The sequence below is a fragment of the Aethalodelphis obliquidens genome, unplaced genomic scaffold, assembly GCF_003676395.1.
Source record: "Aethalodelphis obliquidens isolate GAN/ISIS:26980383/991018 unplaced genomic scaffold, ASM367639v1 scaffold5, whole genome shotgun sequence".
Classification (NCBI taxonomy): Eukaryota; Metazoa; Chordata; class Mammalia; order Artiodactyla; family Delphinidae; genus Aethalodelphis; species Aethalodelphis obliquidens.
The window spans coordinates 25,096,878-25,119,990 of NW_020837949.1; the positions used below are offsets into that span (position 1 = coordinate 25,096,878).

The window sequence follows — 23,113 nt, forward strand, 5'->3', positions numbered from 1 at the left end:
AAAAAAAAAAAAAAAAACACTATGCTGAGCAAAAGAAGCCTGAAAAAAAAAAAAATCATGGAGATGATAAAGGGCTCTCTTCATCATCTTAAAACATGGCTACCTTGTAACCTCAGTATTCCAAGTTATTTGGGAGAAATTATATTTTCAGCTCAGGACATGAAAAATGTAAACAGATCAAAGGTTTTATTTTTAAAGAGGTGAAATATTCATACAATGGAATATTATTGACTCTTTAAAAAAAAAGAAGGAAATCCTGCCATTTGTGACAACATGGATGAACCTGGAGGACATTATACTAAGTGAAATTAGTCAGATACAGAAAGACAAATACTGCATGATCTTACTTATGTGTGGAATCTAAAATAGTCAGACTCATAGAAGCCGAGAGCAGAATAGTGGTTACCAGGGGCAGGGGAAAGGGGAACTGGGGAGATATTGGTCAAGAGGTACAAACTTCCAGTTATGCAAGATGAATATGTGACTACAGTTAACAATAATGTATTGTTTACTTGACATTTGTGAAGAGAGATCTTAAGCATTCTCACCACAAAAGAATAAAATAAAATAAAAGAATGAAAGAAAGAAAATGGTTACTATGTGATGGATATGTTAATTAACTTGATTGAGATGATCATTTCATAATATATGTTTATCAAAACATCAAGTTTTGATAAAACCTTAAATATATACAATTTCTATTGTTTGATTATACCGCAATAACATTGGGGAAGAAAAAAGATTAAAATACTGTCATGTTTGTTTTCATAACATAATGAAAAGAGCTAAAGCAGTGATTTTAGGTTTGACTTTTTCAGTTCATTAACCTCTAGATTGCAGGAAGAAAAATCTTCCAGAGGGACTTCTCTTTGTAAGTACCAGAGCAGTCAATTTCAGTGAAATAAGGATAAGGAATGAGCACAGGGGGAGAATTTTTCAAAATGCAGATGTCAGGACCCATCCCCAAAGGGCATATTTCAGTCTTGGAAGGAGGAAGTCTTATACGTATTTTCTAAAAGCACCCACATTTATTTTGATCTGACGCAATCATCTAGAAACCCTCTGGAATTATCCTTTAGGAGGGCTATTAAAAAATATCAAGCCCTTATGGCATGCTTGTGATGTATCCAATTTGGAAGCTGGAATTAAGTAATTATGTGAAGATGCAAACACTCACATTATCCAAGCAATGGGGTGCAATAGTGATGATCTGGACTATTTCACTCCCACTCTATTTCCACTATATATAATTTACCTTCTAGGTTAGGTTTACTGTTGAAAGAATAACATTTGACCTTGTGATACCTCCCTGAATAAGGTTTGTGTGACATAAAATATTAGTCTTTTGCTAGACTGATTTTGTTCCCTTCCTTATATATGCTTAATTATAATCTAAAGAGGAAACTAAGCTCCATCAGCTTACTTGTTTGTTTTTGCTTGTTTTAAAAAATTGGGCTTCATAAACAATACAACTTTACCCACATTTGCAGGTGGGGATAAAGGAACGCTTTACTATAATTAAGGGCAGTTTTAATAAGTGCCTTCTAATGCACTGTTAGCAGAGAAGCTGGAATAATCTCAGAAAACGGTTATATTATTTGCTTTATCTTAGGTCAGGCTTACCAACATTGATTCTATGTTTTTTTCCTTCTTCAGATGTACATCCAGACTACAACACTTACTGTCTCCATGAGTTTAAGTGCTTCGGTGTCTCTGGGCATGCTCTACATGCCCAAGGTTTATATTATAATTTTTCATCCAGAGCAGAATGTTCAAAAACGCAAGAGGAGCTTCAAAGCTGTGGTGACAGCTGCCACCATGCAAAGCAAACTGATCCAAAAAGGAAATGACAGACCAAATGGCGAGGTGAAAAGCGAACTCTGTGAGAGTCTTGAAACCAACAGTAAGTCATCCGTAGACTTTCCGATGGTCAAGAGTGGGAACACTTCCTGATAGATGTACGTTGAACATTCTTCTACTGGTCTTGGGGACTGTGCTACGTGGTTCCAGGGCCCTGGTGGTACTCGCACACCATGAGACCATCACAGCAGTTAGAACCATTTGGTTAGAACCAAACGATTTCAAGGCAAGTGGCTCCTCTCCAGAGCATGAACATAAACACGAAATCTCTTACAAAGTGTGACGCTCGAGTCTCTCTTTTGAGGCATTACAGAGCTTGAAGCTTGGAACTGTGCTCCATTTATAAAATTATCCTTTAGCTCTTAGGAACTACTCTCCAATCTTTTTCAGTTCAATACTGGTCGCTCTTTACAGAATTGATAGTTAACTAGTATTTATAAAGCATGCTACCAAAGATCTTACACAAATAAATGATACGTTATTCAGATATTTAGGGAAATGAGAAAACTAGTTAGCTAACATGTTAGGTTAAGTCATAGTCTATATTTGTTTCCCCAACATGGTCCCCTTCTTTGGTTTCCCTTGATTTCCCTTCTTGGATATATTAAGATAATTAGAGCTCTTCTCTGAAAGCCTCATGACCCTGAAAACAGGACCCCTTCTACAGCCACCACTCCACTTTTCCTTTCCTCACCTATTATCTTCTCTATACTCATCCCTGAAGAAGCACATAACAACATACTGGTACCAAACTAAGCCAGCAGAGTTAACTGAGCTGTTCAAGTCCATCTTGGACTCTATGGAAGAGTAGCAAATAGATTGAAGTTATGTATTGCAAAATACCAGAAAGCTGAATACAGTGAAAAAAATTATATATATATATATGCGTGTGTGTGTGTGTGTGTGTGTGTGTGTGTGTGTGTGTGTGTATAACCTATACATTACGAGATTCTGTATATGGTTCAATATAACACAGGCATTAAGGATAAAACCCTACGCAAAAATGCCCTCTTCCTCTCGGATTCTGCCAGGAGGCTGTATCTCCTTTTCTCTGTACTTTTGGCATGAAATACAGAAAAGACTGAGATGACTTTATCTGATTTAATTATTATAACAACTTATAGTCTTCACTAGATTCACAAACCTTCCCTTGCATCAAGAGTTCCAGATGAACACTGTCTACTCTAATGCCCCACATGCAGAACTATCCTTAGAAGATAAGTATTGATTAATTAAACCTATTGGCTTCAATTACTATCAGACTTCTTGGAATGACTGGCCAGGTCCTCTAGGAAGATGACCTTCAGCTCGTAAATATCAAATTTAGTTACTTGTAGAGAAAGAAGCCTTTTAAGAATTTCACAGACATTCCCCACATAGTCACTCTTCTGCAAACATGAAATCTTGAGGAAGTACAAGTGGAGGCACAATAAGGATGGGTTTTGGTATCAAATGGTTACAATCATCTCTGATTATAGATAAGCAATTGACTAATGGTGGGGCTATCTGGGCTCCTAGCAAAGGTTGTGCTGTAACTACTCTCAAAGGCATCAGTGTAGAATGCTTGTGATTTCAGGGCAGAATTTTATTTGTTTCTTCTGCCTTGAAATCATGAGTGCAGGAAGTTAAAACCTAATGTAGGATGCCAATAAACTACTTTTGGCCAGTGATACACTTTGAACACTGGTACTTCTCAGTATGACTCACCAGAGTCTATAGTTGTACTTGGTTTTTAGCAGCAATCCAGAAAACCTTATATAATATGGTTGCACATGGAAACAACCAAATGTACACTGAAATAAATACCAGTTATCCTGGACTCACCTCTGAAATGTGGTAAGGAAAAAAATTAATAAACTTTTCCCACCGCTTTAAAAAATAAGTTAGTTCCCTGAAGGGAAAATGTGCTGTATTGACAAAGACTAATCCCATGCTATAGAAATAAGTCTCATACATTTTGTTTTCCTTTTATTATTTTCTGTTGCTGTTGAAATGGAAATTTCATAGCATGTGTACGTTTCCCTCTTTTCTCTGAAAATAAGAATGAAAGATTACAAATGTGAAGGCTGTATGATGGCTAAGCCTGTAATATTTTGGAGGAGTTGAATGCTCACCTTTGGAAGGTAAAAGAAAGTTAAGAAGGTGAATCAAGATAAAGTCAATTATGACCTCAAAGAAGGTTAAATTGTACTTCGGGGATTTTACTGTACTATTCATCTTTTACAGGAGTGGTTTGGGTTGAATAAATTAGGCTCAGATAAAGTGATTACAGTTTACACATTCAGGAGAGACAGAGTAGGAAATCCTCACACATCCTTCTGCAATCCCACTCCTGGTAACAGTTGTTAACCTTTGTTCACTTAAGGAGTAGCTACAATGTACCCCTTGTGTGCTTGTTCCCTTTACCAAATGCACCAGTGGTTTGAATGGAAAAAGTAAAAAGTCTTCCAAAATCACAAACTCTCTAAAACTACCAAAAACTTGAAGAGCTTAAATGCAATATTTTTCTTCTAAAAGTGTGTCTTATGTCTCTAGAAGTATAATTGAATATTGGAAAGCTTTTGCCTTTCAACTCTCTGTAACTAGTACCTTGCCTCCTCAGATTTAAAATACCTCCTTTCAAAACCCGTGGAGCCTATTCTCAATCAAACCAGGACTAGTTAATCCACTGGAACAGTGTCCATGTTGCCGCATCCTCATACTTTCTGCTACCAGACTTTTGATAAATCACCATTACCACAATGACTTGACAATGACGTACAGGACAGTGTTTTGTAAACTATAAACCTCTATATAAAGGTAAATGTATCATTGCTCCCATGAAAATATAGATTGGTTTGTGAGTAACAAAAAAGAAGACAAAATTCAAAAACTATTTTTTTAGCATCCCCTTTTTTAAAGATTTTTTTTTTGATGTGGACCATTATTTTTAAAGTCTTTATCGAATTTGTTACAATATTGCTTCTGTTTTATGTTTTGGTTTTTTGGCCCCGAGGCATGCAGGATCTTAGCTCCCCGACCAGAGATCGAACCCACACTCCCCGCATTGGAAGGTGAAGTCTTAACCACTGGACCGCCAGGGAAGTCCCTCCCTTTTTTTAATATGTGGAGGATTTTGATAATTATGGCTACTATGCTACATTCAGGATTTTTTTCCTGACCAATTAACTGTATTTATGATATGCATGCAATGTTTTTCTTTCATAGCTATGGAGTTCTACAAGTCCATCATTCTTAGAAATTTCATCTTAAAGATGACTTGTTAATGCCAGAAATTCTGATCACATATTTAAGGAAAGCTTCTAATGGTACACAGAATAAATAAAAGCAATGTGAAGCTAGAAGGGAGACCAAATGACTCCATGTTAATGACTGAATTTGCAGAATACTACATTTCACACATAAAAAGGTCAAGTGTTGTTTCATACAAGTGTGGAAAGAGAGTTAGAAACAAAGTTGGTATATATGAATTTTATCAACGGTACCCAATTAACGAATGCTGTAACACGGTATTCCTTAAGCTCTATTCATGCATAATTCATGAAAACAGCTGCTTCTGGAGGTAGATCTCCTTTCTCTAGCTTATGAACACAGTGTGGTGTGCACAGGAAATTCATTGTTGCTGTATTCAAGGCTGATTTTCACATAAGCATATTCATCAGCAGAAGTATTACATTAGCTTATATGTACATCTCTGATCCCTTTTGTTCTGTAACACTTCTGGGATAAAGATAAAAGTATCACTGCTGCCGTGAAAATATGCAGACATACCTCGTTCTACTGTGCTTCACTCTACTGCATTTCCCAGATACTGCATTTTTTTCAAAAGTGAGCATTTCTGGCAACCCTGCATTGTCAGATGATGGTTAGCATTTTTTAGCAATGAAGTATTTTTGTCTAATTTACGTATGTACATTGTGTTTTTAGACATAATGCTATCACACACTTAGACTACTGGATAGTGTAGACATAACTTTTATATGCACTGAGAAACAAAAAAATTTCATGGGACTTGCTTTATTGTGATATTCACTGTATTGCAATGGTCTGGAACCTAACCCACAAAATCTAGATTGGTCTGTGATTAATAGAAAAGATAAGACTTAAAATTCAAAAATTCTATTATTTTAGCATCCATCTTTCTTTCTTCTTGGAAGAAAAAAAGAAAAGGGAAGATTCTTGCAAGATATCTGCCATTCACATCGTTTCAGTGTTGACTAAATTATGTTTCCAAAGCCTTACATCCTTTTTCTAATCAGAAAAATTAAGATTACTTTCTTTTTGTAAATTATAGTCTTAGTTCTCAGTAGAATTCTACATCTTTTTCCCTGGAGGTTACTTCTAAGAGTTCAAACAATGAAATAATTTCTAAAGAGCTTTAGAATCTTGATGTTGGAATGATCCTTGAAGATTAACATCTGAATATCATCTTCGTTAAGGTCTTTAGGCTCTTGTTCCTCTGTTACAACCATAATTTTTCTTTCTAGCTATCTGCAAATTTGGTAGATATTTCTCACATTTTTAGTTGCTGTTAAATATACTGAATAGGGCAGGAAGTTGAGCAATCTTTTAAAGGGTCGTTTTTCTAACTCATAATTTTTCTCCATCTTGTCTACAAAGATCATATGAAAGTCTTTCAAAAGCATAGTTGAAGCACAGATTTCATTTTCTTAGAATATATTTAGAGGCATATGAGAGCATCATATAAATTAGAAATAAAAAATTAAAAAATAAAGACCATAAAAATCACTGTGTTTCACTTCACACCAAACCAAAGGTAACAGACACCCTACGTTTTAGAAGCATAAATAGAAAAGTAGCATTCCATATGGACTCTCTAAGACAACAGCCATTCCCCACAAATCTACTGTGCCTCTGTCCTCACAAAAACACAATGTTGTGGATTGTGGACCAGTGATGAAGCTGAGGCCCCATAACCTGGTTCAGTGACTTTTTTTCACTCATTTTGTAGAGAAGAGAATGCAATTTAAAACCAAGTCTATTGGTGTATAACAGAAACTAACACGGTAGTGTGAAGCAATTGTACTCCAATAAAGATCTATTAAAAAAAAAAGTCTAAGATCTACTTCCTTTCCACTGTCCCTCAATAATAACCTAACGTGAGCAACATAGAAAGATAAGCAGATATGACCCACCTGTTTTTGGCATGAAGCTCATAATATTCAATGAAATAAAAAACAGCAAAAACCTCTACAGCTAGCACTTCCTGGGCTCCCTGTATTAATTTTAGTGACTGTGGACTTTGTCTGATCCTGGTCTCTGGTAAGAACTTGTCTGGTCAATTACCAGTATTCATGTACACTACAATGGAATGAGTCTAACTGCCAATTATTTCGGAGAAGAAACTTTACAATTTCCTTATTCAGTGTTCAAAAGTAAATTATTCTCTAAAAATCTGTTTCACCCTGAATTGGATTTATATAGTGAAATACATACATTTTGCACTTTTTCTTCTTTCTTCTTATGATTTTTCATTCCAGAGTTCCACTGAAAAAAATAAGATATCACTTTTGAATTTTAAAACAGATTTATTCCATCACATCTTTCAAAAATGCAAAGTAATTATTTGGATTTAGATTTGTATTTCTGGAAATTTAAGTATGAATATACTTAAACGTAGAATATTTTCTAAGTTTAGACTTAGAAATATTTAGAATTAGAATATTTAGACTTAGAATATTTTCTTGTTCATACTTTTCTAATAATCTTACAATAATGGGTTTAGTTCATGATAAGTTCCTTCTTTGAGTCTTTATTTATTTTTTAAACATCTCCATTTGTATCCTTTGGATGAAACCAGACCATAAATATGTGTTGGCAATACACATTGATATTGTACTGTGTTCACTTCTAGAGTCTAAAAGTACTATTTTTAAATGGAAGATATATTCATTCTCAAAGCATGACTAATTATAATGACTAACCCTTTCTTGGCCATCAAATCAGACTCAAAGAATTGAGGTCTTTAACGTGGGTTGTAAGAAAAAATTCTTTTTTCATTTTGCAGGATAGAGAATTTCATCTGTTCTTTCATTTTTTATATTGTAAATCTGTTAGTCAAAATGCACATTTAAATTGAATTTCACCTAAATATATTAAAGAACAGGGCATTCACATTTTTAGTTTTCTGCCAAATGTCTACACTATAAATGAGACTAGTGGTTTTATAGATTAAAAATTCTGCATTTTTATTTCTACAATTGTTGAAATCCTACTACACTGTTTAAAATAATAAGTAACAGGTTGTAAAGACCACATGTCATAAAAAGTCATTGCAATATCTGAATTTTAAAATCATTTTAACAAACTAATTTATTATTCCGTACTATAATTTGTCTTAATTTGTCTTAACAGCTTCCTCTACCAAGACGACATATATCAGCTACAGCAATCATTCAATCTGAAACAGGGAAATGATACAATATGAAGAAATGTGGTATGCGATCTTAAACAATGAACGTGACACCACCAACACTCACTCCTGGAGATCTCTGTAGACTACAATCAAATCAATAGTCAATCTTGTAAGGAACAAAAAGTAGCCACAAGCCAAAAGTATCAATAACAGGGAGTGAAGAAACCCATTTTATATAATACAACCAATGAGTGTCAAGCTAAAGTATTGCTTACTCATGAGCAGTTAAAAAAAAAATCACAAAAGGAAAACTAATGTTAGCTTGTGAAAAAAAAAATGCTGTTGAAATAAACCATGTCTGATGTTATTCTTGTAAGTATTTTTCTGTGATTGTGAGAACTCCCGTTCCTGTCGCACATTGTTCAACTTGTATAAGACAATGAGTCTGTTTCTTGTAATGGCTGACCAGATTGAAGCCCTGGGTTGTGCTAAAAAAATAAATGCAATGGTTGACGCATGCAATTTTTTATACAAATAATTTATTTCTAATAATAAAGGAATGTTTTGCAAATGTTGAGAGTTGTTTCGTTCCAGTTTTAAAGCCAGGGAAAATTCTTTCCAGTTGGCACTGCTGCTGTTATTTAACTGCTGCTGTAAAAGCCCTGGTGTGCCAAGAAACTACTATTTCCTCGAGGAATGTCTTTTTGTACGTTTGCGTGTATGTGAAGAACACGGTCTTTCATTTCTCTATGAAAATATTATTTGTGTAAGATTTTTGTGAATATTTCAAGATTTATGTGGTAGCTTTTCATAGTAATTGCTTCTTTTATGAAGAATCAAGCAGTAGCTTGAGGTCAATTGCTTCAGGTATCATAATTAACAAGTGATGAGTTAAACTTGGGAGAATGTAATCTGAAAATCACCATCTAAAAGTATATCCAAGTGTCACTGAAATTCTCCTTTTCTAAGCTAAACATTTGCAAAAAGAAATATTCCAAGGTGTGTAATACTAAATTTTTCTCACCTGGGTCTAGTATGCACTGAAAGCAGTGAAGTAACGGGCCTTACCCAATACACTCCTTAAAGCACAGAATTAGCATATTTATTCCCTTGGCATCACTAAAGAAACCACAGTCCAGATAACATGTCAGAGCTTTCTTATTTTCCAAATGAAAACATTCATTGGTTCATAGAACAGTATCATTAAAGAGAGAGAAAACAGGGAGCCTGTGTCATGCTAATAAACCACACTAGGATGGGTAAGAGGAGCCTGTTAAAGGCTTTCAAATCTGCTCCCATTTGCGTCCTGGGCGCCTCCATTCTACACCGTCCCAGACATCCATCAAGTCAGTGGTTCTCTACAATCATTTTGTTAGTAAATGTTCTCTCTGCTGAGTTAGCTTGGACAGCTCATTGCATCCCTTATAGATACAAAGAGCTACCTGTGCTCTGTAGCTTCAACCCAGATATTGACAGTCACTTTATTTAACACAGAGTTGAAGTAGCATAGCTTAGGCTCCTTCAGCACAGAGCAGCATTTCCTAGATTCCAACCCAGACAGAGAGCTACATACAGAAGGAAATAGGTACTTATTGGCCTCTTGTTGAGTTTCTCCTAATAGTTATTTGTTGTTTGTAGATAATATTTAAATCAAGAGTGAGAGTATTGTTTTCAAGTTTTCAGATTATCTGAATTACTGATACATACAATCCTGTAATCAGGATCATAAACCCACCTCTAGGTGTGCCTTTCTAGATAAGACCTAGTTTCAAGTGAAGGAAACTCATAACTGCACATTTAGCATATTTTATTGTACCATGTAGCTCAGTACCAATAGCCATACCAAGAAAAGTAACTATAATTGTATTTTAATTTTAAACTGACAGTTCTCTTTGTATTGGAGATTATTAGTCATTTTAAAGTTTTTTTTAAACTAGTAAGTATATACATGTTTGCTTGAGAAAAATGCTTGAATTTTACAAGGCTCGCATTTCATTCAGAGAGAAATTCAAGTACATATTCATATTTTCATTTACTAATTGACTTTAGTCAGGGTAAGTGGATACAACAGGGTGATTATGCGAGCAAAGCTGGCTTTCAGGCCAAAGGTGGGTTTTTATTATTATTACTTTTTCTTCTAAGGCTTTAGGAAGAAAAATAAAATATCAAGCAAAATTCATGACGTTTCAAAATTGTTCTTCCTATTACAAACTTACCAGTGGGTTTTCTTTCTTAAGTACTTTTATAAATAATTGATAATTATTTGGTGTTCTACAAAATCTTTTTAACTCATAATAGAGTTGAATAATAGTCCTCATAGATTTACATATGCCAATCATCCTTTATAACATTATCTCAGTGGGAGATTTTCTTGATGAAACTGTCACCTTCCCCAGGCAGTGGGAGGATAAATTCCCTCAACCTCTTACAGTAGGAGCTGGAGCATTCTGACCTCCGCTGTGGTTATTTCCTCAGGGATTTTGCTGAGGGTTCAGGAGATAGTTATACATGCTGGGACAGTGTGGGGAGGCATCCTGTAAGGAGAAGGATTTAGCATGTGCCAGTAGTGGTTCTTAAGTCCCACGCTTTCAAACTAACTGCTGTGTACTGTAGATAAGCAAATGCGAAGTTGCAGGGAAAAAATATAGTATTATAGTCTTTAGAATCGACCTTGTGTTTTATTCTGGCCAAGAAATGTCACATCTAATCTCAGCATGCCAGAGGGAATACTAAAAATGTAGCCTAAGGTAATGTTCAGCAAATGCCACTAGTAGACAATAAGCGATATATCAGTGTGACCTTGGGCCAACCAAATCTGACCTCAATTTTTTTAAAAAATCAGCTTATGCTAGCTAATATCTAAAGGCACCTAAATCCATGATGGTTGATCTGGTACAAACTCATTTTATTTTTAAGGAAAACTAATCATAAATGTAAGCTTGAGGGAAGACCGTTGGAACATGAATAGGAACTAAATGATTAAGCTTTATTTTTAGTGTTTATCAGAAACTTTTACAGAAAATTTAATGTTTCAGATGAACAGGATTTTACTTTTCTAACTCAAATTAAATACCATGTTACAGGAAATCTCACTAAGAACAGAAGTTTGTGTCATCTTATTTCCTTCCCCTTTGACTCTATATTCTCTATTATTTACCAATGACAGTGAAGAAAGAATATCATCAATTTTCTACATTATGTTAGCCAACACTGATATTTTAATTATTTATTTTTATTTTTTTGAGTCTTTTTTTTTTTACATTTTTATTGGAGTATGCTTGCTTTACAATGGTGTGTTAGTTTCTGCTTTATAACAAACTGAATCAGCTATACATATACATATATCCCCATATCCCCTCCCTCTTGCGTCTCCCTCCCACCCTCCCTATCCCACCCCTCTAAGTGGTCACAAAGCACCGAGCTGATCTCCCTGTGCTACGCGGCTGCTTCCTACTAGCTATTTTACATTTGGTAGTGTATATATGTCAACGCTACTCTCTCACTTTGTCCCAGCTTACCCTTCCCCCTCCCCGTGTCCTCAAGTCCATTATCTATGTCTGCGTCTTTATTCCTGTCCTGCCCCCAGGTTCATCTGAACCAATTTTTTTTTTTTTTCAGATTCCATATATATGTGTTACCATATGGTATTTGCTTTTCTCTTTCTGACTTACTTCACTTTGTATGACAGACTCTAGGTCCATCCACCTCACTACAAATAACTCAATTTCGTTTCTTTATGCCTGAATAATATTTCATTCTATATATGTGCCACATCTTCTTTACCCATTTGTCTGTCAATGGACCCTTAGATTGCTTCCATGTCCTGGCTATTGTAAATAGGGCTGCAATGAACATTGTGGTACATGACTCTTTTTGAATTATGGTTCAAAAAGAACCATAATGGTTCATAATATGGTTCATAATACGGTTCAAATCCCACTACTGGGTATATGCCCAGTAGTGGGATTGCTGGGTCGTATGGTAGTTTTATTTTTAGTTTTTTAAGGAACCTCCATACTGTTCTCCATAGTGGCTGTATCAATTTACATTCCCACCCACAGTGCAAGAGGGTTCCCTTTTCTCCACACCCTCTCCAGCATTTATTGTTTGTAGATTTTTTGATGATGGCCATTCTGACTGGTGTAAGGTGATACCCCATTGTAGTTTTGATTTGCATTTCTCTAATGATTAGTGATGCTGAGCATCCTTTCATGTGTTTGTTGGCAATGTGTGCTGATATTTTATTTATTCAGCAAGTGGATGAAATGACGTTCTTAAACTCTATTATGCAACCTTACCAATTTTTCTCATTTCATTTATTTAATGTCAGTGTTTCATCTATCTTTTACAATAAAATTGCTAAAAATAACAATAAGGTTGCATGAAAGGATGAATAAGAAATAATACCAAATTATAGAACATTCTAATCATACAAAATAATGTTTAGAAATGCTTCTTTTTTCTTTTATTATGGTTCTCCTTTAATGGAGATATGAATAATGAAGAAACACTTGGCTTTAGCTAGAAGAAAAGATTTCCTTAAGAAAAAATGAAGCCTATGAATGTTCAGAAACTTGCTGTCATTCTTGGAAAGTGTCATATTATAGTAGCAAAAAGAAGAACAATTATTGTTTAAAAAAAAAAAAAACTATTGTCTACGTTCTATTTCAGTTTTTTTCTTACAAAAAATTTTTTGTAGCATAACTTAATGCTATTATGACTTATGGGTGCCATTATTTTTTATTAAATTTAACCCTTCATTGGGACATTCAGAATATTTTTCTCTCTGTTGAACTTAGTGTATTATAAATGTAAAGCCTTGTACTATATTTTGGCTACTTTCAGAGTGATAAGGATAGAGGAAAAGAAATTTGACCTATTAAATATTTTTCTAATTGTGTAATGCCTTATTAAGTAGTTTTAGCAAAGCTAACTTTCACAAATAACTTGTTACAAAGTCATGAAGGCCAAGCCTGGATTGGGACCTATTAAAAAATAAGAATCGGCCATGTAATGACTTGGATAGCAGGTAGGGGTGATGTGGTTATAGAAAACAGGAAAGGCAAATCATCCATGTGATGTATCAGATTTTGAAGTAAGCACATAAGATTATTTACCAGTGAACTAAGTTTCATTAGGTAAGTTCACTAGAACATAGGATGATCTTGAGAGCTAATGAAAATTATCAGAATGTTAAAGTATCATTCTGAAAGAGTTAAAAATATTGATACAACTTTCATAAAGAGGTAAAATGAAAAAGTCAAGGATTTTATTCAATCCATTTATTAATTAGGGAACCAGTAAGATGTTAAAACTAGCACAAAGAGCATTTGAGGAGCTAATGATGTATATTATATATTCAATATATAAATAAATATTGGGATAAATCAGAGGATTAGATATAAAACTAGTTTAGTGTCTTAAGGTGTAATAAACAGTAAACTTAGAGGTTATCTCTTCCATTGGACAGACATTATTTGAAACTACTGGATAAAGTTTGACAAATTAACCCCGGTATCTACAGAGCTATAAAATAACCATGTTGATAGAAATTCAAATGTAGCACTGTGCTGGAAAAAAAAAAAAAAAATCACCATTTTTGCCTATTTCCATGTTTTGGATAATTTTTCTAAGTTATATTTTATTGTTTTCTTTCCCCTAATGTCAAGCACTGCATTTGCAGTATCTGAATAATAAACATCACAAATGCACTTAAAATCATATTAAGATAATCCAAGTTAATAATAGAAGAGCTCTGGGATGGGACTGTATTTTAATTATTCTGTCCTATCTTTATGCTTTACTGTGTGTGCAATTCAGAGGCTGGATTGAATAAGACGATACGGAGGATAGATGTGAATAAGTGTGTAGCTGCCTTCCGCTAACAGTTCCTTATCTGGCAATTCCACAAATAATCTGTGAAAGCCTGACTTCTTCCTTTTGTCCCATAGGTATTGTCATCTCTAGGGGGTATTTCGTCTCCCTTTTTCTGTAGTATATTACACTAAAAGGGCAAATTAGTTTTTCAAGAGCATCCCCAAAGATGACAAACCATGGATAATTTATCCCATATCCATGCATATCTTCTAGCTGTCCTTGGCTATTAACCCTTGCCCACCCCAACAAGACCTTTTCTCAGATCCTGCCACTGGCATCTTCCAGGCAAGAGAATCAAGAATGAGTTCTTCCCTGTCAAAGGGCTGCAGTTGGCAAGGGGAGAGGTATGATGAATAGAGCTCTGCTTTTCTACAAATATCCTAGAATTTATGAACGCCCTTGTACCCCCTCACTTCAATTTTCTGAATGGAGTACTAGTAGCATTGGAGCTCAATAAGAATCTTCACTAATCTGGAAGAAGGAAGAAAAAGCACCCTGTAGGAAGCAAAATTATAAAACAGAGGAGACATGGTTTCTGTACTTATTGTTTTTCTCATCATGTTCTTGAACTTCTCTGTACCTCCTGAAGATGTCATCCAGTTGACTGATAGCCTCTACATACATTCTAGGTATTCAGAGGTCCTCTTTTCCCATTTTCCATTTTTGGACCCACTAGTACTTTGCCATGCTCCAATGCCTCAATCCCAAATTACTTTTCGATGTCAAAGTTGTCCCCATCCCCAATACGGATATCAAATAGGCCTATCAAAGGTCCCTAGGGAAGCTACTACAGTTGGATTTTAAGTAAGAAAACATATATTTAAGATAGTTTAATTATTCACTTTATTTAGAATATTTACTGAGGACCAGCCATGTAGCAGATGTTGTAGGCGCTGAGAATATAACAGTGGACAAAAACAACGACAGCAACAAAAAAACCAACCCTGGTCCCCAAGGCATTTATATTTCTGTGTGAGAGATAAATAATAAACAAGATAAATGTGTAAATATAGAGTATGTAAGATAGTGATAAATAGTGATGAGAAAAATAAATCAATCAGAGAAAGCGGATAAGAAATAGGTTAAGAAGTAACATTTGTAGAGTACAGGGTTGAAATTTTAGGTAGGGTAACTAGGGAAGATGACATTTGATTAAGAGCCTGAAGAAAAGGAGGGATTGATCTATACAATGTCTTTGGGAAGAGAATTCTAAGGCAGAGGGAACAGGAAGGAGACAGATCCTGAGGCATGAGCATATCTAGAGCAGGGTAAGGTAAAGGGGAGGAGTGGGGTGGAGAACAAGATCTTGAAGGGCCTTGTAGATCACTGAAAGAACTGGAACTTTTACCCTGACTGATGGGAGACCCTCACAGGGTCTTGAGCAAATGAATGACATATGGGTCTTAATTTTAACTGCATCTTTGTGACTTCTGTAATGAGATGAGATTAGCCTCAAGGAGGCAATGGCAGAAATACAGACACTGGTTACACACTCTTGGATGATCCAGAGTAGACAGGACCATGGAGTGGGCTGAGTAAGGCAGTGGAGGTGATGAAAAGTGGTTAAACTCTCTCTATATTTTAACAGAAAATTTTACTAATTTGCTGATGCATAGATGTGGTTGAGAGAAAAGGGTGATTCCAGGGTTTTCTACTTAAGTAGCTGAAAGGATGGTTGCTATTTATGGAGATGAAGTGACTGTGAGAAGAATGAATTGAAGGAAATATAATTCATACTAAAGTATGAATGTCCAATGTTTCTTCCCTCTCAGGCTCCTTGATTTGCATTTTTAAAGATGCATGGATCACTAACCGGAATAACTCTAGAAATCCTGGGATAAATTTGGTGACAGGAAATACTTTGAAAATGAGCATTTGTTCCCCCTGCAGTATTTCCAGCAGGGTCTCAGATCATCTCCTGATGTCACCAAATTCTTCTCTCTTCTCTAAACTTCCTCTTCCAGGCTGAACCCTGAGCTGACTTTTTTTTTCTTTCCAGCTTCTCTCAATAGCATTTATCTACCTCCTGAGGTCTATCCCAGTTCTTTTACAGCATTTTAAATTTTGTTTGATTATTGTAGTCATTGTTGATATTGTGTTGTTGTTTTCCCAGGAATGGCCTGTGGGTCTTTGGATCAACTTTAATCTGTAACTTTCTGTTTCCTTGGCTTCTGAGTTATTTTAAAGTGAATAGTGCTCCTCAGAATCTACCCCAGGAATATTATTTTTTACCCCCAATCTTTTATCCCAATCAAAACTCTTTGTCCGAGGTCCATTTCCTTCTTAAGAAACATATCTATCTGCCTGAAATATAGAATAAGTAAATAAAGGGAATATTGCCTGAGATCATAATCAATATTAAGGGGCTGCATGAGTATAGTACTTTAGTTATGTTTTCTGCTAGTATACAAGCTTCCTGTTTCTCAAGGGCTTGCTTTTTAAAAAATTCATTATTTAATTCATTCAATCATTCACTTATTCTTTCAGTAAGAACAATGTGAAAATCATGTATTATTTCTTGTGTGGAGATGCAAAGAGCTTACAATCTGGGAGAGATGATAAGTCACCTAATGATAATAGCTACTACAATAATTATAATAAAAATTATAATCACTAAGATTATGACACCCTTATATCAGACAGCTTTCTAAGTGCTGCAGTGGAACAAATCTTGCAGTAGCCTTGTGGGTTTGGTACTATCATTACCCCTGTTTGTAGATGATGAAACAGACAAAGATTGATTAGCTAACTTGCTGGAGATCATATAGCACCTAGGTGTGGAGCTTGTACAGAGCTATGTATTGGAGAGAACGTGTCTCCTGAGAGGACACAATACTACAGGGGTCAGCTGGAATATTAGGCACAAGTCTATTCTTGTTCCTGGAATCCTTTGGTTTAGCATTTGATATTAGTGTGTCATATCTGTTCTTGGAGAGCTATCCATCCTTCCCAACTCTGGGAAATGTATTCTGATGAGGGATATTGGATAAATTCAAGCTAGTGCTAACTTTTTAATTTGCTTTAGAGTTTTAATTTTTATCCTGAGTTGCCTCTAATGTGCAATTTTTACTGTTATCCATGTACATCATACGACCAGACACAGAATGTAGGCCTTTTTCTTCATGGTTTATGATCTGTTATATCTCATTTGAAAATTTTCAAATACTATGAAAGAAATTAAAAAAAAAAAATGAAAAGACCACTTGAGGGGTGTATTTACAACTTACCGGTAAGTTCACACAAATCAACCTAGTTTTATAATTGTTATATACAGGGTAACTTTATTCAGAAGTTCATGCAAATCATTTGTAAATGTGTTCTTATTATATTTTTAGGTTGGCAACCCATGATTGTTTCTTTCATGCACAAGTAGTTGCTTTAGTAATTATTGCATGATCTCCTTCCTAAGATATAGACATTATTATGATAATGTCTTACAGACAGAAAGACCAAAGCTGAAGATTATTCAAGTTCAGTGTCAAATCACCCATCACTAATTGAGCCAAGAATAGAAATGTACAATCCACAATGCTGGGGTAACACCCCTTAGGCCAAACTGAGCCCAGCCATCCTCTTTCTGTCTTTATCAGTGTTATTACCTAATGGCTATTTACTAGGCCCACAACCTTAGCATTGCCATTAGCAGAAGTTGTCTATAGTCTTGGAGTCTATTACAGGGGAAACTCTTGGCAGAGCAAAAGGCGGAATTGGCAGAGACCTTGCTGCATTTTCACTGGCAGGTCCAATCTTCCAGGTCAGAGGCGAGGGAGAAAGTGTTTGGATAGTCAGTTGACAAGCACTTTTATTAGCACTATACTGGATCCAAGGTGCAATTTAAGACAAAGGTTTTTCAGGTGTTTTAAAGCTGTAATAGTCTGAGTCCTATCCAGTTTTCCCTTACTTCCCCCACGCCTCCCCCCAACACAGCAACATTTATGATGATTTCTAAGAAGCAAAAACTAGACCAAGTTTGTGTTATGTAAAATGGAAATTTTAAATTCAAAAACTGTTACACCTGTTCATGCCTTGTAACTGGAGTTTGAGAATATATGTCGTCTATCAGCAGGCATCTGAGACCTGAAATAGATCTTTAATGGGGCCCTAGGGCTGCTGGACAGACACAGTCATCCATAATGGCTTTATGGAATAGGTCAGTGAACCAGAACATAGATGGTTGATGTGATTGGCTTATGAAGAAGCTATAATAGCCTACTGTAGAAAAACCCTCACTTTTCAGAAAGTATCTATACCAATTTACACAGTAGGGATTTTTAACTAACAGTGACAGCTGTCCCCCACAGAGGAGTTATGTCTTTACTAATAACCAACAAGAGAAGAATCTGGCTGCTTCAACATATTTAATTTCTGAGTGTATTGACTGCATAGTATTCAAATATAATTACCGTACTTATGGGGCTCATTCTACCTACAGAATATAAAAGTGGCATATTTAATATGAATAATAAAGAGAAAATGTCTTCTTAGTATATTCCTTATTGCTGTCAGCTTTAGAAATTCACAAGTGTGTTAAAATACATTTTAACTTAATTTTCACCATTAATACATAATAATGATTCCTTCTTTCAATCATTATATGTTCTGAGGTTAGCATTAGAATCCAGGATGAAATGACTCATGCTGAATTAAGCTAAATAAATATTTAAAATCACTTCGAGCGTGACACAATTCAGCCATACTATGGAACTGAAATATTTAATGGAGGTACTTTGTTGAGAGGTTGTGCACAGGTCACCAACATAGCTACATGCTGATAAAGATTTTTCTTGAACTTTTGAATGGCTGGATAAAATTTATGTATTATTTATTAGACTAGAGAGAGTTTTTCTAATGGAAAATTTAGCAGTAAATATTCAGAGTATGTTCTAAAATTGTATAGTTTTAGGGCTTAATTTAAATACAGTGAATATGGTACGGTCCCTCTACCGACTAAGCTGACTGGCATCATATTTTGAAGCATAAAAATACAAAACAAGAGTGTACACTGTATATCAGTAAATGGTGACAATTTTCTAAATTAAAATATGTAAAGCTTATATAAATATACATGGGCAAATCATTTTACAAGATAAGCAAGAAGCAAACAGGGAGCTCAGTCCTTGTGTTTCTACCACACATTTATGTTACCATTTCATCATGCTCAGCATCACAGAAGGACCATTTAAGAGCTGGCCTTTAAAAACAATCTATAAATCTGTAAGTCTAAAATTAGTTTAAAATAAGTCATTTAAATATCCATAAATCTGCCTCACCTCTCTTCTCTGATTAGTACCCACTAACGCTAGATATTTACTTTGATGGTCAATAGAACACAATTATTTCAGAAATCAACTAAAATGAAAATTCTTTAAGGATAGGTTTAATCCAAAGTTTCTCCAAGAGTGGGCTGAACACCACTTGTATCAGGGTCCATAGGGATGTGGTTTAAAATGTAGTTTATGAAGCCCTGCTAGAGGCCTATCGAATTCGAATTTCAGGGTATGGGTCTTGAGAATCTGCATTTTTAAATGAGTACTTGTGCTCAGTATGTTTGCGAACCATTGGATTGGAGGGATGAGTTGGAGAAACTTTCTCCCATAAATGGTCCATGATACACAGTGCATTTCAGGTAGTTTTTCCTGTCAAATTTTACTATTATTTAGCCTCAATTCTATAGGTTCTTCATACCATAATATAATTACTTATAAGTATATGAAAGTTTTAACTGACTATGAAATTACAGTAGAGAGTTTTAAATGGCCAAGACCATATATAGTTCCTATATGATATGAAGAATCTACCTTGGCTTTTTCTTTGATCTAAATGAAAAGTCTTTAACGCACCTTTAATAAATTTACTTTTTTTCTATTTAATAAATTCAAGGGCCAATAACATGTACTTCTCAGTCTGGCAACCTAGAAAAGACTTCACTCTAATCTTACTCTACTCATCACTCCCGATTCAATCAGTAGAATTGCATATAAACATGCACATGAATAATAGGGGTCATTCTCCCACCAATGTTTTGGTCTTGTACCTTAAGCAAGGAGTAAAAAACTAAATAGATATAATTTATCATGCCATGGGTTCCTAGGGAGTAGTAAATACGGCATGCAAAATTTGTTCAATTTGACTACTGGCTGTAACAGTAATAGACAGTGAGTCCACTTTATGGAAATTACTAATTACTCTTTAAGAATTCTAAAAATGTCATCTCTTATCGGTCCACATTACTGCCTCGTGTTATCAAAATTGTCGTTTTTAATGGTCTATGGAATGCATTTTTGCACAAATAAAAAAAACTTATGTATTCATGATGTCTTTTTTCCAGCACCTTGCCTCTTTGTGACACAGGATGAAGACTAAACAACTGTTTAAACAACTTCTCTGTTGAGAAGTCAGATCTCAAAAACCCTCTTGAAAAGGATCTCTTTTCTAGTTGACTAATTGGATAATGGTGTGTTGTTTGGCATGCCACTGTCTTCTCAAAAATGCTAACAGTTGTCTTTTCACTTAGGTGACTAAAATGCAATAACTCACTTTTTGGAGGCAACGGAATCTCATTCAGCATTAAAATAAGCATAGTGTTCAGAATATAAGAGGGAGAGTTTGTCACATCCCGTATTAATCAGACCAAATCTTATAGGTTTATATCTGGGGTCATAGTTGAAGAGAAATAGTAACAAATTAGACTATAATTAAATGAACATGAATTGAAATCATTATACGGTAGGATTTTTGGAAAAGAAAAATAACGAATTACGTACGTTAAGTTAAAAGAGAAGACTTAAGTAAAGAGAAAATGCAAAATAACTGACTTCAGATTCATGGGCTGTCCTTAGGATTGAATTTGGTCAAATTATCAAGGCAGATTGAAACTGCCTTGCAATATGACAAGGTTTCGGATGGGAGTTAAATGACCATCTCTAAGAAATGATGTGCAGAAGTTTCTTGCTTTAAATCATAAGGTGCGACTAGATGACCCCCCGGCAATTATGGGCTGAGTACCTGCAATGTGCCAGCCATCCGGCCAAGGGCTGCAAAGAACACAGAGAAATAAAGACACCATCTGTGGTCTCAACTGTGATAGATGTTAGAAGAAAAGCAAAATATCCCTACAGAGTTTCAAAGTTGGGAAACATTTCATCTCTAATAATCTCTGATTTGTGGGTGCCTTTTGAGATTTATCATCGTACAGTTTTTAACATTGCATTGAGTAAGATAAAACAAGGATTCAAAATTTGTCAACTCTAAGTAACCTGGAACCAAATCATCATGGATAGCAGAGAAGTCCCCTATGACTCTAGTAAGTATACCCTGACCACAGAGACTGGTACTGGTAACTATGAGTGGTTGTAGGTGTTTCTAAAAAGCAATAAAAAAATTATCTGCTCAGGATGACTAATCATGTATCAGCCTGAAGCAGGTCTCTTCCAGGTATACATGTGTATAATTCACTGATAAATAAAAACAAGCATTGTGAAATGCAAATATGAACATGTTAGAACTTATCTGAAAGTCTCATTAATCTGTATTTTAACAGCAAACCATATTAATTACCTTAAATAGTTGTCTGACACTCAGCCTAGTATAAATTTCAGGTTTCTGGAAAGGACAGCATTTAAAAGGTTTGCCTTTTTTGGGTTTTGTTTTCTTCTATTCTCTTTTCATTTTTTAAGTCTGTCATTTCTGCACAAAGTGTCATGAAATGTTTTTGGACATTGTCACGTGGCTTTTATTTTTATCACAACGGATAGAACTACCCATGGCAACCCAGGAAAGAGGGAGACAGAAGAAGATACCTTGGCCTAACACTCCTGCCCTCAAATCTCCTATGGTTGCCTCCTACTGGCTAAACCCAAAGCAGTGCCTGGCTGGCTTCCATATGGGTTAGCCTACCAGGCACAGGACAGAGTATTAAAGATTGGGTTTCTAGCGAGGCAAATGGAATAGATCAGGCACACATACCTCATATGTACAAGGCTCTCTTCTATGTACGTGGGGTACAAAGATAAAGGAACAGTTTCTGCCTGCCAGGAACTCAGACAAGTAAAGAAGTAACTTCAAACTGGTGAGCTGGGTTGGAGAGTATTATGTGAGACGCAAGCCTGGGAAGCTCTGGGGATAAACAGGAGGACCTAACCTACAGTCGCTTCTTCCTCCTCTGGACTGTCAGTGTTTCCACACATCCACACTTGTCACAAAGACAGGAGAGAATAAAGATGAAACCTGTGGAGAAGCACAGAGTTTCTAAGTCCCATCTATGCTTTCACAAAGCGCCAGGTCCGGGGAGGTTTTTCTGAACACAGCTGATTCTGTACACAAAGGAAACACATGCTCAACTTTTTAAAAGTTGATATTTTAATATCTCAGGCCTAAATCTACTTTTTAAAACAGCAAAAAATGAGAGGAGAAAGAACAACGCTTTGTTATTCCGTGAGTCAAGTATACATGATGACAGGTTTGCCAGGAAGAAAGTTCTACTCTCTTTTACGTTAGGAAATGACAAGACAAATATTTCATGCAGCAGGACTTTGTTTTTGTTTTACTTTCTAGATCTTAGACCCCTGACCCCAGAAACATAAGGGCTCCAGCTTCTGTGAGGCTACAAAACAATCATTTAGCCTTTGGGCCTTGACTGCTTTATCTGTAAAAGGGAGGCAGTAAGACTTTCTATCTCCTTCAGAAGACTTTCATTTTGATAACTAGTAAGAAACAAATAACAAAATGTTTTGAGCTCCCTGGAGGTCAGTTTTTAGCAACTAAAAACAAAATATATCATATCCTGTTGAAACTGCCCTTGAATAGGAAGAGTGCAATTATCCAGCGTTGCAATGGATTGCAGTGTCTGTGAACATCTGGATTTTTATAAAGTGTGTCTTTGGAGCCCTAAGATATGTGGGCTATTTACAAAAGTGGACTAATCTCATAGAAGAGGTAAGCATGATACACTCCTCCTGTTTCTACAGCTTTTTTTTTTTTTTTTTTTTTTTTTTTTTTTTT

The 23,113-nt window shown here is 35.4% G+C and overlaps 1 protein-coding gene across 1 annotated transcript in view; it reads left to right on the forward strand.

Moving 5' to 3' along the window:
- LOC113618145 (metabotropic glutamate receptor 8) overlaps positions 1 to 8,780 on the forward strand; it is a 91,112-nt gene extending 82,332 nt beyond the window's left edge. The window contains exons 2-3 of the mRNA XM_027102051.1: positions 1,657 to 1,903; positions 8,236 to 8,780. Of these exons, the coding sequence (XP_026957852.1) occupies positions 1,657 to 1,903; positions 8,236 to 8,285 (297 nt within the window). The 3' untranslated portion in view covers positions 8,286 to 8,780. The remainder of the gene's footprint in view (positions 1 to 1,656; positions 1,904 to 8,235) is intronic.
- The last annotated feature ends 14,333 nt before the right edge of the window (positions 8,781 to 23,113 follow it).